The 14,541-nt window shown below is 44.2% G+C and overlaps 1 protein-coding gene across 4 annotated transcripts in view; it reads right to left on the bottom strand.

The window, feature by feature from the left end:
• The window catches only part of NOTCH2 (notch receptor 2), a 94,566-nt gene that overhangs the window by 39,785 nt on the left and 40,240 nt on the right, over positions 1–14,541 (bottom strand). Inside the window, exons 6-12 of one of the 4 annotated variants that reach the window (XR_009114782.1) lie at positions 9,290–9,523; positions 7,894–8,049; positions 6,270–6,458; positions 5,098–5,211; positions 3,890–4,003; positions 1,547–1,867; positions 541–625 (exon numbers count right to left, since the gene is read on the bottom strand). Coding sequence is in view for 3 of the 4 variants with exons in the window: in XM_058029807.1 (XP_057885790.1) it covers positions 392–625; positions 3,890–4,003; positions 5,098–5,211; positions 6,270–6,458; positions 7,894–8,049; positions 9,290–9,523 (1,041 nt within the window). In the remaining variant the exon portion in view is untranslated. The other 3 variants (XM_058029809.1, XM_058029807.1, XM_058029808.1) reach the window with 3 other exon arrangements.

Here is a 14,541-nt window from a genome sequence, read left to right as displayed (position 1 = left end):
CTGCTTCAAAGTCATGTTGGGGCAACTTAAACAGGTCATGATGCAGAAGCACTGCAACACCAAGGAATGCCACCCGAGCCACTGGGTGCTGACTGAATATGACCCTGAGCTTGTACTGAATATTTTAACAGAGGAATAAACACTTTGAACACTATGCCTAATTTTTCTGCCGGCCTGATTTTTTTTTGGAGTAAAGAGGAGGCAAATTCTCCCAAGATCAGTTGCAGCACCAGTGAGGGTCAGGCAATCCACACAAACACACCAAAATTCAGCATGGCAAACCAACATGAAAACGATACTCTCAACCTAGCCCACACCAGAGCACAGGTAAGAAATAACCACATGCTTGAGTTCTGCTTGGATCCCAGCCTTGCAGTGGTGTTCTCCATACCTGAGGTGCCCAGCAGGCAGTTGCACTGGTAGCCATTGACCAGGTCGATGCAGCGCCCTTGGTTGAGGCAAGGATTGCTGTGGCACTCGTCAATCTGCTCGCTGCATATGCCACCCATGTAGCCAGGGTTGCAGATGCACGTGTATGAATCTATGCCATCCTGGCATTCCCCGTGGTGGCAGGGGTCAGGGTCACAGTTGTTGATGTTCTCCTCACACAGAGTGCCAGTAAAACCTGAGGAAAAGCCACGAGTAAGGAAGGAGTCCACTGGTAAGATGCTGCAGTGAATATAATGCAGGTACAGAAAGAATTGTATCAAGAATCAGCAAAGTGGCAGAGAGCACAAAGGGTAACTGGGCACCTCAACTGCATTTCCAGCCCTGGAACACAGCACTCCCCACTGTTCACAGCATTACAGAACAGCAGCATGCACGGAGAACCCTGGCACTGGAAGTGGTCACCTTCAGGTTATTTGGAACAGTAGCCATGAGAGGAAACATGTAAATCTCCATCAGAAATATTTACTTGCATCAGTATAAACTGTCTGAAGGCACACTCCTGCCATTATTTCCTCTGCACAGCAACAGGGGGACAGAGTGGGGCTGACCTTGTTAAAATGAGCAATTACTGCAAAGATGTTGCTGAAACCTTCCCAGGGGAACTCCCTTGGCTCATGTCAGAGCTTCTGCAGCTCTGCTTTTTAGAAAGTCTCTTGCCTCCTTCACTGGGAAGCTTTTCAGTAACTGCAATCCAGCACCAAGTGCAAATTTACTGAAGGCTGCATGCAACCTCTTGGTCAGGAGCAATGAAACAAGCAGCAATTTGGCCTGTTTCATTCTGCTTCAGCTGGGAAACATCCTGAGCAACAGAGAGGGACAGAACCTATCCACAAAAGGGGCTAGAGGCTTCAGGAGGCTAGGAGCAGCAAACAAGTCCCTCCTCAAGAGCCCTGCTCTGCATGATGGAGCAGAGCTATATAAAACTGGGACAATTTCAAATAAATGGTTTTCAGAGCTGAGGTTTTGGAGCAACAGCTCACGCTGCCTTCCAGCAGCTGAAGCGCAGGAAGGCAGAACTTGAAATTTCAAGACACCAACTGGAGACTGATACAAACCAAGCTGCAGGGAATTTCAACAGCTGAAGAGTGGTTCTCACCTGAGTATTACAAGTGGATAAGAGGCTCCCCATTTTTCATACAGGTTTGTGGTTATTTCTGTGGTCAAACATACCAGGTGACGGCTAACATTTCCAAGTTCTGCGAACGTATGCTTGGATGAATGGGTGTGGAAGTGGGTGGGGAGAGGGAAGGGAAGCTAGTTAGAGAGATGGATATAAAAAGATGTTAGGGAAGGAGGAAAAACAAACTGATAAGGGGAGAAATGGTGGCAGAGGGGGGGGGAAAAAAAAAGAGGGCAGAGACAAATAAAAGAGGAAAGACCTGAAACAACCCAAGAAAAGAAAAGCCATGATCTACCACTGGGAAGGAGAAGTGGAATAATGCCAGAAGGGAAAGAAAAGACAAAAAGCAAGCAGTAAATAGAGCTATCTGTACAGCATTTGGCCAAACATTTTGCAGTTTTCAATCACGTCGGCAGCCGGCGATTCCCGTTCAGGGAACAACACAAACACAGCACTCACACCATGGGAGGAGCAGAGCAAGAACAAACTCAAACTCATTGTCCAGTAACTGACCTGCCCCCAGGAAGAACTCCACATTTCAGTCTTACAGAAGGCTGTCAATATTAAATATAATGCTTAGCACACGTTCATTCAACAGTCATTGCCTTGCCTGCTATTGCAGCTCAACTGAGCCACTTGGAGATCAGGAATGTTTCTGGATCTCCTAACTGAACATACCTCACCAAAACATGATTTATCTCTTTGCAGACAAGAGTTAGACTAGGAAAAAACCATTTCAATGTTGAATATGAGAATCCTTCAGACTGGATGGAAAACAGCATCCCTCTTCCATTTTCAGTCAAATATTTAACCAAGGATTTTACTAAGAACTGGTGCTTCAGTAACATGCATTTGGTTGCTTTCAGCCTGAAGATGCTCCTTTACATCATTTGCCTTCATGGAAGCAATTTTCTTCTCTCCTCAGGTGGGATACCTAGAGTTTCTGTATTGATTTATGTAGTTTTGGTGCCAAATTCAGAACTTGCTTTTCAAGGCACAGCTCTCCACATGGTCCTTCCCTACACTACCCAGACCCACCCAGGCCTGATAAGCTCTGCAGTCTCAGTGAATGAAAGCAACCAGAACACACCCCAGCCTGAGAAAGACTAAAACAGTTTCCACGTTTGGAGAAGATTTGAGCTTTTCCTTCTTTTTGCTTAGTTTGTCACATGAAGTAGTCAAAAGGAAAATTCTGACCACAGTAATTATTCCTCTCCTGGTCAGAACTACTGCATTCTCCTTCTTTCAACAAATTCAATGCCCCTTCAAGGAACTTTGGGAACGGTGGAGACCACGTGTGACAAAAACCAGGCTATTTTTAGGCCAATCTCTGCTACATTCTGCACAGTGAAGTCAAATTTGCCTTAGTAATTTGATTATTGGAATGATTCAAAATGAGAAATTTTGCACATAAATGTAACCAACCTCACTGCACATTATTGGGAGTAATACAGCTCCAGGAATTGTTCAGCTTCTTCCCCAATGGAAGAGCTAAAGCCAAGGCATTTCATACCTGAATCTGTATCATGAGCAGTGTATCAGGGACCATGAACTGAAAGCAACCAAGTGTAGCTCCTTACTGAGAATTAGAACAAACAGCTCTGAACCCTCTTATTTGACCAGATGTAAAAATGAAGATAAGAGCATATCTACATCACCCCTGGAGGTCTGGAGATAAGAAAATCCTATCATTAAACCTGACGCTTCTGAATATGTAACTCATCAGGCGTTAAAAAACCACCTGAGCTCTGGCCACAGCTCTGCCATAATTTCTTTGTGGTACCTGACAAATCATTTCAAATCATTTCCACTCAAATTCTGAGTGGAATTCTTCCACAACTGGTACTGCATTTCAGGCTTAGCCTTCTGACATAAAATGCAACTTCTGACATAAAATGCAACTGAGCCTTCTGATGCAACAGAAATCAGAATGCACAGCAGCACTGCTCTGCCCATCTCTTGTTTTTCAAGTGCACATGATATAATCTGACTTGGGAGAGAGGGAGGTAAATCACACTCATGTTTTCCCTTATGTGGATTCCATGGCTAGTACAGAAGAAGCTGTCATCTTCTGGGAAGCAAAGGATGGTGCTGAAAGAGGGAGGCAGAACTCCCAACAACTGTGAGCTCAACTGCCACAAGTGAAAGGCTCCCTCTATTTAAATACTATTCCCTGCACAAAGGAGTGGACAAAGCCCTGCAACAAGCAAGCAGCATTTCAGAGAAAGAAAGGAAAAACAGTGACATCTTTGAGAGCAGCCTTTCATGTCCTCAGGCTCCGTGTCCTCTGCCCCCAGGGGCTCAGAAGAGCAGACTGACCTGTGGCACACTGGCACTCGTAGCCGTTGGGGTGGTCAATGCACTTGGCTCCGTTGAGGCACGGCGTGCTGGAACAGTCGTCTATGTCAATCTGGCACACGGCCCCGCTGAACCCTGAGAGGCACACAGACACAGGCAAACCAGGAGTCACTGAAGGGCTTCACCAGGACAGCTGCACTGCCAGGAATCGCCTCCAGCAAACCCTCAAGCCCACCCCACCCAATCTTCATTCAGCGGCATCACAAACCACACACACCATGCCCTGCGTGGGCGCACTCCTCATCAAACCCACCCTCCAAAGGTCCTGTCCTCCAGGTCAGCTTAAAACTGAAATGGCCAAGCCAAAAAGAAATAAAGCAGTGTCCAGCACTGGATAGCATGCCTGCCTGTAAAGCTGAGAGCCCACTGATAAAAATCTTTAAGGCAATCAAAGCAAGAGGCTAAAAATAAAATAGCAGCGCATACATCACTAGAGTCTTCAGACTAGAATTACTGCAGCAGTGTGGAATGTGCTGCAAAATAGCACTGGAAGTTTCAAAATAGTTCTTGAAATAGTTAACAAAGTATTGACAGGTAATGTCAGGTGATGCAGATCCTTGGGCGGTTTGAGGGGAAAAAAAAAAAGAGGAACTCTTCTTGTAGGAAGGAACCAAAGCTGAACACCATTAGTCAATAAGATGGGCTGCCGAGCAGGCTTTTGTCATGTAAATTCTGAACTCAAAATTTTTTTAACCCATGAAGAAAATAAGTGATGTTCACTCTACAGCTAACATTGATCCCTCATCTCAGCTCTTTTTCTTTTCTAGTGGAGCCCAATTCATCTCATTCCTCATGCAAGCACCATAAACTATACTGATGCAAAACCAGCTTCTGCCTAAAAACCTCAGAAAAAAGACAAAAAGTGTGCAGAGGGTCTGATCTTTAAAATGTGCTGAGAATCTCACTGTAGTTTCCACAACAACAGAAGCTCTTGTTGCCAGCTGCCCTTTTAGATGAGGTATCCAACTGTCTGTCAATGCTCACCCAGTTACAGGCACAACATTATTGCAACCAACATGAAACTATTCTGATTTAATAGTGATTGCACTTCACTCACACAAACAGGTACTGCCCTAAAAACAACAGAGACTCACAAGAAACATTTCACCCACATCTGTGCAGCTCTTGGTAGGGTGAAGCAGGAAAAGCTTCCAGAAATCAGAACTCACCAGGAGGACAGACACAGAGGAAGCGGTTGACTTTATCAAGACACACTCCATTGTTCACACAGGGGTTACTCAGGCATTCATCAATATCTTCTTCACAGTGAACTCCTTTAAAACCTGTTAAAAAAATAAAAATAAATAAGAAGAGGTGACTGAAGGCTGTAGAAAGGGCCCTTGAGAGTGTAACTGTGTTTTACACCAGTGCTGAAAGTCTAAGCAGAGTTTCATTGCAAGTTTCCAGTGTGGACAGAAACTATGAGGTAAGAATATACACCAGAGGCTAAAAAGGGATGTTGATCGTGTAGGTTTCTCTGCTGCTGAAGATGCTCACCTAACCAGCAACAGCAGAAGTCAATGCTGAATTCACATCTAATGTTTTCTTCCACTTGAGAAGGGGTTAATTACTTTGTAAAAGGTATATAAACAAACACAACAGATTGTTTTGGCTCAAGGGCTTATAGCTAATGGCAGAGTACAAGAAAAAGATTAAGAAGGGTGAAATACTTGGGACTAGCCTATCCTGTTCCATCTTTCATTTTATATATTAATAAATACTGTATTAATAAAAACTCATTGTAATTGTCAGGGTATCATCTGATCTCCTGCAGGGGTCACAATTCTTTATTTATATTTATGATTTTAGTACTTTATAAGTCTGTGCAACTGGCAGCTTGCATCTTTTTCTTTTTTCACCCCTTTCTATCAGAGTGCAAAGCAGAAGACTAACACTGGTCCTTGGTTACATTGGCCATGCAAATTTTACAAGCACAATTTCATTCAAGTAGCTTTGTTTTACAATTACTTCCTCAGTTCAATGGGAGCTCGCATTATTTGGGGTATTTTAAGCACAGAAAAACCCCAAACACCATTCATTATCTGAAATCACCATATGCATACCTCAAAACACAGTCACTCCTTCAGAGGTTGCACCTGCTTGGCTTTCCCAGAGAGATAGATGACTCTGCACATGGACTTTACCAGGTATAGTAACAAATACTTTCACACGTACCCAGCTCAGCAGGCTGATGCAGACACTGGTTTCTTTCCCAGCCCTCTAATTGCTTTCTCCCTCCCACACACCAATGCCAGGTCCTCCTGGCTGGTGCCACCACAGCAGGCCCCGTCTCAGCATTCAGCCCTTTGCGGCCTTGTTCCCTGTCAGAACCTCCCCTCACCTGGCATACAGAGACACGTGAAGCCTCCAATTTTATCCAGGCAGGTGGCATCGTTCTGGCACGGGTTGGAGTGGCACTCATTGATGTCCATCTCACAGCGGGGCCCTGTGTAGCCCTTCAGGCACTCACAGTGGAAGGAGCCCTCGGTGTTGACGCATTTCCCGGCGTGCTCACACGGATTGCTGTTTGCTGCAAGAACGGGAAAGACACAAGTGCGTGGGTCAAAATCATTGCTCTCTCTCTCTCTCATTGCTCTTCTACAACTTCCTGAAGAGAGGCTGCAGACAGGTGGGGTTGGTGTCTTCCATTGGGCAGCACTGACAGAACCAGAGGACTGCCCGATGGAAGAGACCAACCCCACCGGTCTCAAGCTACATCAGGGAAGGGATAGGTTGGATATTAGGAAAAAATTCTTCACTGAGAGAATAATAAAGCACTGGAATGCTCTTCCCAGGGAGGTGGTGGAATCACCATCTCTGGATGTGTTTAAAAAAAGACTGGACATGGCACTTGGTGCTATAGTCTAGTTGAGGTGTTAGGGCATGGGTTGGACTTGATGATCTTAGAGGTCTCTTCCAACCTCATTATTCTGTGGTTCTGTGAAAACCTCTCCCCAGAGCAGGAAAGCCACAGCATTCTTTATTAGTCGTGGTCTTCTCATGGGCATTCCTTTCTGGCAAGTAATATTGGGGAAAGATTGTTCATCCTGCTGGGGAAAAGAAAACTGAAGAAAACAGTGGCAGTTTCTTGCCTATCAGGGGCAAAAAGAAGGATTGCTGTCACCATCGGGGACGAGAGGAGTAACTCTGTCCCATATTACTAATGACAGCTCTTAAGAGCTAAGTATCAGCTAGCAGGGATTAGAGAACTAATTATGTTTTCAAGGCTTTATTTCCAGATCACATTTTACATTTACTTCATTCCCGAGGCCGACAAGATGCCGCCACAGCCACAAAACAGCCAAACTTGTCCTTTTTGTGTTTTCAAAAAGGAACAGCACTCTTGTCCAAGGCAGACTGAGGAATGAAATTCAAAGAAGTGCTTCTTTCCAGCCCTTCCATGTGCTGGTTAGGCATTACCTTCACGCATCACTCTCTAGAAGCATGAACGAGCACTCACAAAACTGTAAGTAAGTCGGTAAGAGTGCAGTTAATCCCCAAAACAACACAACAGCATGCTACCAGAGAACTACGGCTTTAAAAGCCCACGTGGTCACCAGTCTTGGAAGGCACTCAAAAGATCCAGCCACATTCTGGCTGTCAAACAGCCTTGATATATTTCTACCCAGGCCGTAGCTGCAACAACTCCCACACAAACTGCGGTGCTCTCGTTGCACCCTGCAGTTCTAAGGGACAGCTTCATTTTCACATCTGTTTGCAGGCACTCCCCACACAGTGCTAAAGCCCTCTTGCACAAGGAAGAATTGCTAAGCATCCCCCGGCTTTTCATATTCCAGCTCAAACATGGACAACTATTCCAGCTCAGCCCTTTGCCCCAGGTCTCACACAAGCTTAAAATGCATCTGAAGACACTGAAATGGAAGGGGACAAAAGGAGTCTCAAGTATGTGGAGAAAATGATGAAATACGTATTCTTGAACTCACAGAGAGCAAACAGAAACTCACCCATTGCACATTCATCCACATCCTCAGTGCAGTCTGCTCCCTTATGGCCCTGGGGGCAGGTGCAGATGTAGTTTCCATTCACAGGGTTGGTGTCACAGAGAGCACCTTTCTGGCACGGATTGCTAACACAGGCATCATCCAAGTGGCACAGAAGACCTAAAGAAGCATCCAAAAGTTTATTAAAATAGAGAGATGAAGCAGTCAGACTGTATTTTACACAAATTGTGTCCTGATATTTCAGATAGAGACTCCCACAGCAAGAAATCTAAGCAGGCTTCAGCCCTGAACTACCACAGGGAATTCATCACACACTTACAGAACATCATATTTAAATACAAATTCTGTTACTTTAGAGGTGTGTCCAGCACTTCTGAAACAGGGAGATGGCTGACCATTAACAAAATCTCATCCTTGGAGCAGTTAACTAACTCTTCTCTCAAACCAGCATGATAATTTTTCTGACATCTGAAAAGGTGCACATGAAACTCACTTTAATTCAGACATGCAGATCACTTTTATTTCCACGTAGTTAGAAGATACACTTCCACCTAACCTAAACCAGAAAATTTTCCACTATACCAGTGAGGTCCTAACACAATCACATAAAAATATCTAAATTTGTTTTCTGGATTCCTATAATTATTATAAAGGGCATAGAGCAAGTCACATTCGTGTGCAACTTCTCAAGCAAATACAGATTCTGCAAAGGGCTAGTGTCACGGTTTGATGCTGGTGCAACGCCAGTAGTCCCCATGAAAATATATGCTCCCTGGCATCTGCTGTGAGATGTGACCAGGAATAGAGCAAAGCAGGCTCCAGCTTCGGAATAAAGAAGAAAAAAAACTTTATTAACCTACAACTATATATAAAGAGAAACACAGACAAAACTCAGAATGAAAACCCTCCAAAAACATTCCTCCTCTGCCCACCAAATTCCCAATACATCCATCCCTCAGATCACCAACTCTCAGTCCACCACCACCCTTTAGATAATCAATTCTCAGTTCATCAAGGAGTGAGGGGTCCCTCTTGTGCCATGGGCTTCCCCTGGAAACACAGTTGGGACCTCGTGTGTTTCCATGTCACACGTTTGCCATCCTGACATCTTCCTTCCACGCCCAGTGCTCTCACCACTGCGCATGGACCAGAGCTGCTTTTAAGGACAGCTAGAAAAAGATCTTTCCTTGCAACCTGAACTGTACTAAGTTTGTCTTCTAGCATGACACAAATACTACTTTGTCCCAGGCTAGAGGGGTTTAACAGCCCCTTGCTCACGGACAAGTTTCCTCCTGGCGGCGAAGTGCGCAGAGTGAACGCCCCACTTTAAACAGGCGCCTAAACCCCAGGGAGCACCTCCCGTGCAAGTGCCAGACTTGTGCAAGCGGTGTGCCCTCACCTGCCTTCCCCTCGGGGCAGATGCAGGAGAAGGAGGCCACCCTGTCGATGCAGGTGGAGCCGTTGGCGCAGGAGGCAGTGAAGCAGTCGTCGATGTTCTTGCTGCAGTCGTCCCCGCTCCAGCCGTTGACGCAGACGCAGGCGTAGCCCCCGTTGTGGTTGGTGCAGGTGCCCCCGTTCTGGCAGGCATTGGGCTGGAGCTGGCACTCATCCACATCCTCGGTGCAAAACTGGCCTGGGGAGTGGGGAAGAGGAAACAGGAAAGCCTTATCAATGAGATTGCCTGGCAAAAGGTTTTGAGAATATGGAAACTGTAAGTGAGATTGAAATGAAAGCAAGCTTTGAGATGCCTTAGTTACTAAACTGGAAAACAATGCTTTGGCTAGCTGAAGGTGATCCCCTTTTGATGAAACAAAACCCTCTGCTTGTAGACAGCTCCAAGGGTCAGAGCAGACCCTGCCAGCTTGGCAGAAGGGGTCCAAAGAGAAGTTTTTAGGGCTTAAAATGTAACACAGTATGGTAATGTAATGATTCTTATAGGCTGTATGCAAATGCTATAGGATTTGTATCTTGTATTAGATTAGTTGGTGAGAATTAGAATATTCAACATAGAAGATGATTTATGGTATTGTAACAGGAACTCTGCTCTCTTTTACTCTTCCTCACTCTCTCATCCTCTTTACCAGGCTCTTGCCTTCTCTCTCTTTACCTCTCTCTACCTCTTTGGGGCCTGCCCTGAGCTGTGGCTGGCAGCTCCCAGCAGGGCCCTGCACCCAGGCCCTTTGCAATAAACCACAAGTTCCACGACCTGGCTGCAGAGATCTCTGGTGTCTGTCCATCACATCCATCCCACCCCTGTCACTCCTACACTGAGGCACAGAAAGAGCAGGTTTAATGCACCTCAGGTGCCCAGACTCAAGGGGGTTCCTGCACAGACAACATGACCAAAGGGAATGCTGTAGTCCCCCAGGTGATGCTCCTCAATTCCAGCATGCTCCAGTGCCACAATTTCCACAGCACTGTCATCAAATCAGGCAAACACAACCAGCACCCCTAAACAACCCCAAAGCAGGAGCTGGGCTGCAAATGACTTTAAAAGAATGACTTTAAAATAATTACTTTAAAAAGACGCAGTGCAAGAGCCAGCAGGCAGCCTGCAGCACATGGAGATACATCTGCAAGGAGGTGAGAAGCAAAAAGAATGAAGAGCTGCCTGCAGGGCAGCCACAGGGACTAAGAGAAAAGATGGTATGACAAGAAAATCTTGGCCAAAGGAGTATCAACAGGTCAGCAGCAAGGTCACACTTGTCAGGAGAATTTAATTATTTCCCATATAATTGTTCAATGATGATTACCCAGTAAGCAAGACTAGAATTCTTAAAACTCTTCCACCTGAAATATTACTTTGCCTTGCCCCAGGTATTGTACAGACAACCACAAATACTTGGGGGTTTATTGGTTATTGAGACGTTTTCTCCTTTTTTTTCAGTAACAAAATAAGTAATCAAAAATGTTTTTACAACCAGAGATATCAGAGAGAAGAAAACAAATGTACACTCTCAGAGAGATTTAAGGAAAAGGACCCACAGGCCAGTAAGAATGAAATAATTTTCAGAGGATACTGAACTTTACAGTCACATCTAGGGAAAGCTCTGCAATTCACATTACTGAAGTATTTTTTTGCTGAAATCCATCTTGCTTTGACATCAAAATCTGGAGAACCTACCACTTGCAATAATATTTTGCTTCAACAGTTATTCATCTTCCCCATTAAATTTGCACAGTTTACTTTTAAGCCAAAATTGTTTAGCTGAAGTTTCAAGTCATTTTGGGTTTCCTGAACAGATAAAACCTCCCGAGCACCAGCTCATTTCTCCCCAGGCTAGCATATGGGTACACATGTGCAACCACAGAGTACTGGTCACAGTCCACAATCTTCTTCTTGATAAACTATTTCTCTCCTTTCAGTTACATTAAAAACCCTCTATGCACTGATAGCTCGACTTTTTTTTTTTTTTTTTTTTTTTAACACTTCTTGGTAACTTGCTTTTGCCACTCTTCCTAAAACATTGATAGGATGCACACAGCATCAGAAGATGGCCCTTTATCAGAGAGTGAGATTTGATTTGTCTGATGTGACCTTTCCCTCTTGCCCACCTGACACCATCTCCTCTCTCACTGGCTTCCAACAGCTTGCTGTTATTTGGGACAAAGCTCTACAGTAAATTTACTCTTCAGTAAAAACCTTCTACCATGAGATTTCTCTTCCCCAGCTACTCTATCTGCTGCACATTTACATTTGCATGGAATTCCCCCTGTATTCCAAGAATAAAAAATTCAAGAGCAGGCCACAGGTCTTCTCTGCCAATGCACCTGGGCTCCAGTATATTCAGGCTCGCCAAATTAAAAATACTTATCAGATGTTGATAAGTCACATTGTTTATTAATGGCACAGAAATAATGATGCAAGAGCACAGACACACCCTCCTCCAACACACCAAACTGAAACATTTATCCTGAGCAAGAATCTAAAAACATCTTAATGTAACCATCTCCATCTACTATACTCATGATTCTTTTTGTTTTCAAAGTACTTGGATAAATCCTAGCCTTTGATCCTATGAGACTCGGAATTTTTTTTCCACTTAGGGGCAAAGAAATGAAAGTATTATTAAAAGAATAAGTTGAATAAGCTGCACAACTGTGTTCTGGGCATATGTTCCATTCTCTGGTAGGACTACTTCACAACAATAATTTTATCACTCGGAAAACCATAACAAAATTTTGACAGCAATGCTAATTACAGTGGAGTTTTCAGAATTAATCTCCAATTCCGGATTTGCTCAGTGAAAGAGTTGGGGAGAAGTCGATCCCCTGCTATTGTTATCTGTGGAACACCCCTGTGCATTATGAGCACACAAAGCATGCATTTGTCACACTAGCAGTGGTTTGTTCAGGAGCTCTCAGTGCTGCCTTATCAGCGGCCACCCTGGCAGGAGCCAGAGCTGGGGCTGGCTCTGAGCAGTCACACATATCTCACAGCCCAGCACAACCCACTCCCTCCAGGAAAAAATAATCAAGAGCTTATTTGCTTTTCATACAAGTGATTTTCCTTCTGTTCTTGGAGGGGGCCCGGCCAGATCAAAGGACTCCCTCTCTGAGGAGCCCTTGCAGTGCTCACATCCTTTTGGCTCGGCCAGAGCACGGAGAGGTTTCAGCCACAGCGCTGCACAGTGTGGTGTCCCAAAAAAATCATTTGCCTTTTGACTGGCTGAACAGAACTGCAAACACGAAATGCAACAGAACGGCACACACAAAATGCAACAGAACGGCACACACGAAATGCAACAGAACGGCACACACAAAATGCAACAGAACGGCACACACGAAATGCAACACAACCGCACACACAACATGCAACACAACTGCACACAACATGCAACACAACCTCACATACAAAATGCAACAGAACTCCCTACATACAACACGCAACACAACTGCACACAACATGCAACACAACCCCACACACAACATGCAACACATCCTCACATACAACACGCAACACAACTGCACACACAACATGCAACACAACCCCACACACAACATGCAACACAACCTCACATACAACACGCAACACAACTGCACACAACATGCAACACAACCCCACACACAACATGCAACACAACCTCACATACAACATGCAACACAACTGCACACACGAAATGCAACAGAACTGCACACACTAAATGTAACACAACTGCACACAACATGCAACACAACCCCACACACAACATGCAACACAACCCCGCACGCGAAATGCAACACAACTGCACACAACATGCAACACAACCCCACACACAACATGCAACACAACCTCACATACAAAATACAACAGAACTCCCCACATACAACATGCAACACAACTGCACACACTAAATGCAACACAACTGCACACACACCATGCAACAGAACCGCACACATGAAATGCAACACAACTGCACGCACGAAATGCAACACAACCCCACACACAAAACGCAACACAACTGCACACACACCATGCAACACAACTGCACACACAACATGCAATATTCTCTGGGCTTTTGGCAAGGGTGATTGAGGATGGCAGTACATGCTTTTAATGTCCATCTTTTTTGCTGTTGGGGGATGTTTTTTAGTTGTTTGTGGTGTTTTCTTAAGCAAAGATGGGCTAACTAATCGCCCATATAAACGATCAGGGCTTGGTTCTGACTTCCCATTTTGAGTGTCACTGGTAAGACCAACATTTAGGCATTTTTTTAGTATTTCTTTTACTAGTGCTTGCTCTCCACTTCTAGAAAGGACAGCACCAAGTGACATCATTGATGTCCTTGCAATAACCCTATGTTCTTGGCTATTCCATCTTTCTGCAGCCCTAAACTAAACCAAACTTTTAAAAGGTCAATCAATGCCTCCACAAGAGAAGAATACAGAGTTTAAACTTCTTCAAGCGCTTGAACTGTATTTTAAAGACACATACCGCATTTGAGCTCCTTGAATCTGGTCCCCCACTTGGCTTCTCCAATCTCTAATGCCCCTTTTGCAATACAATTGTATTTGTGTTTAATTGTGAATATGAATCAGAGCGGCACCTTAATGCAATTTGTTTTAAAAACAAAGGAAATCCAATTCAACATATTAAGAGGCATAAATGAACAATTAACTGTTGCATTTTACTATTGAGTACTTTAATGAAAAGACCTTGTTCCTAATTGAAGACTTCTCTCTGCCAGGTTAGTTAGATTTAAAATCAAATGAGATGAGTTCTCATTTCTGAAACAATTTACTTATGGGATGCTGCTTTGACTTAACTGTAACAAAATAAATATAATTCTTTGTAGCCATGTAGTTGGCAAGCTTGCTTTCTGCTTGTTAAGGGTTTTAGGAAGAATTGGGTCTTTCATTCACAGAACAGAAATTCAGCTTCCAAGGGCAAAGTCCATGATGGATTGTACAAACTGCACAGCGCAATGTCCAAAACCCAAGTCACCTCTGAATGCTACAAGAACTCAATGTTAATTCATTTAGCTGCACGTTGGTGTAGGTATTTCTTTCCTTGTGCTCTCACTAGTTTCAATCACATTTCTAAAAGACACACAGTAAACACAGGCTGGGCTTAGTGAAGTGTGAATATACTTACAGCACAATAATTTGACGGAAATGTGGGAACATACACATAAAAGACAACAAGAAAGGAAACACAACTTACTCCAAGAA

The sequence above is a fragment of the Melospiza georgiana genome, chromosome 9, assembly GCF_028018845.1.
Source record: "Melospiza georgiana isolate bMelGeo1 chromosome 9, bMelGeo1.pri, whole genome shotgun sequence".
NCBI classification, from domain to species: Eukaryota; Metazoa; Chordata; class Aves; order Passeriformes; family Passerellidae; genus Melospiza; species Melospiza georgiana.
This window is presented reverse-complemented; position numbering and strand designations above follow the sequence as displayed.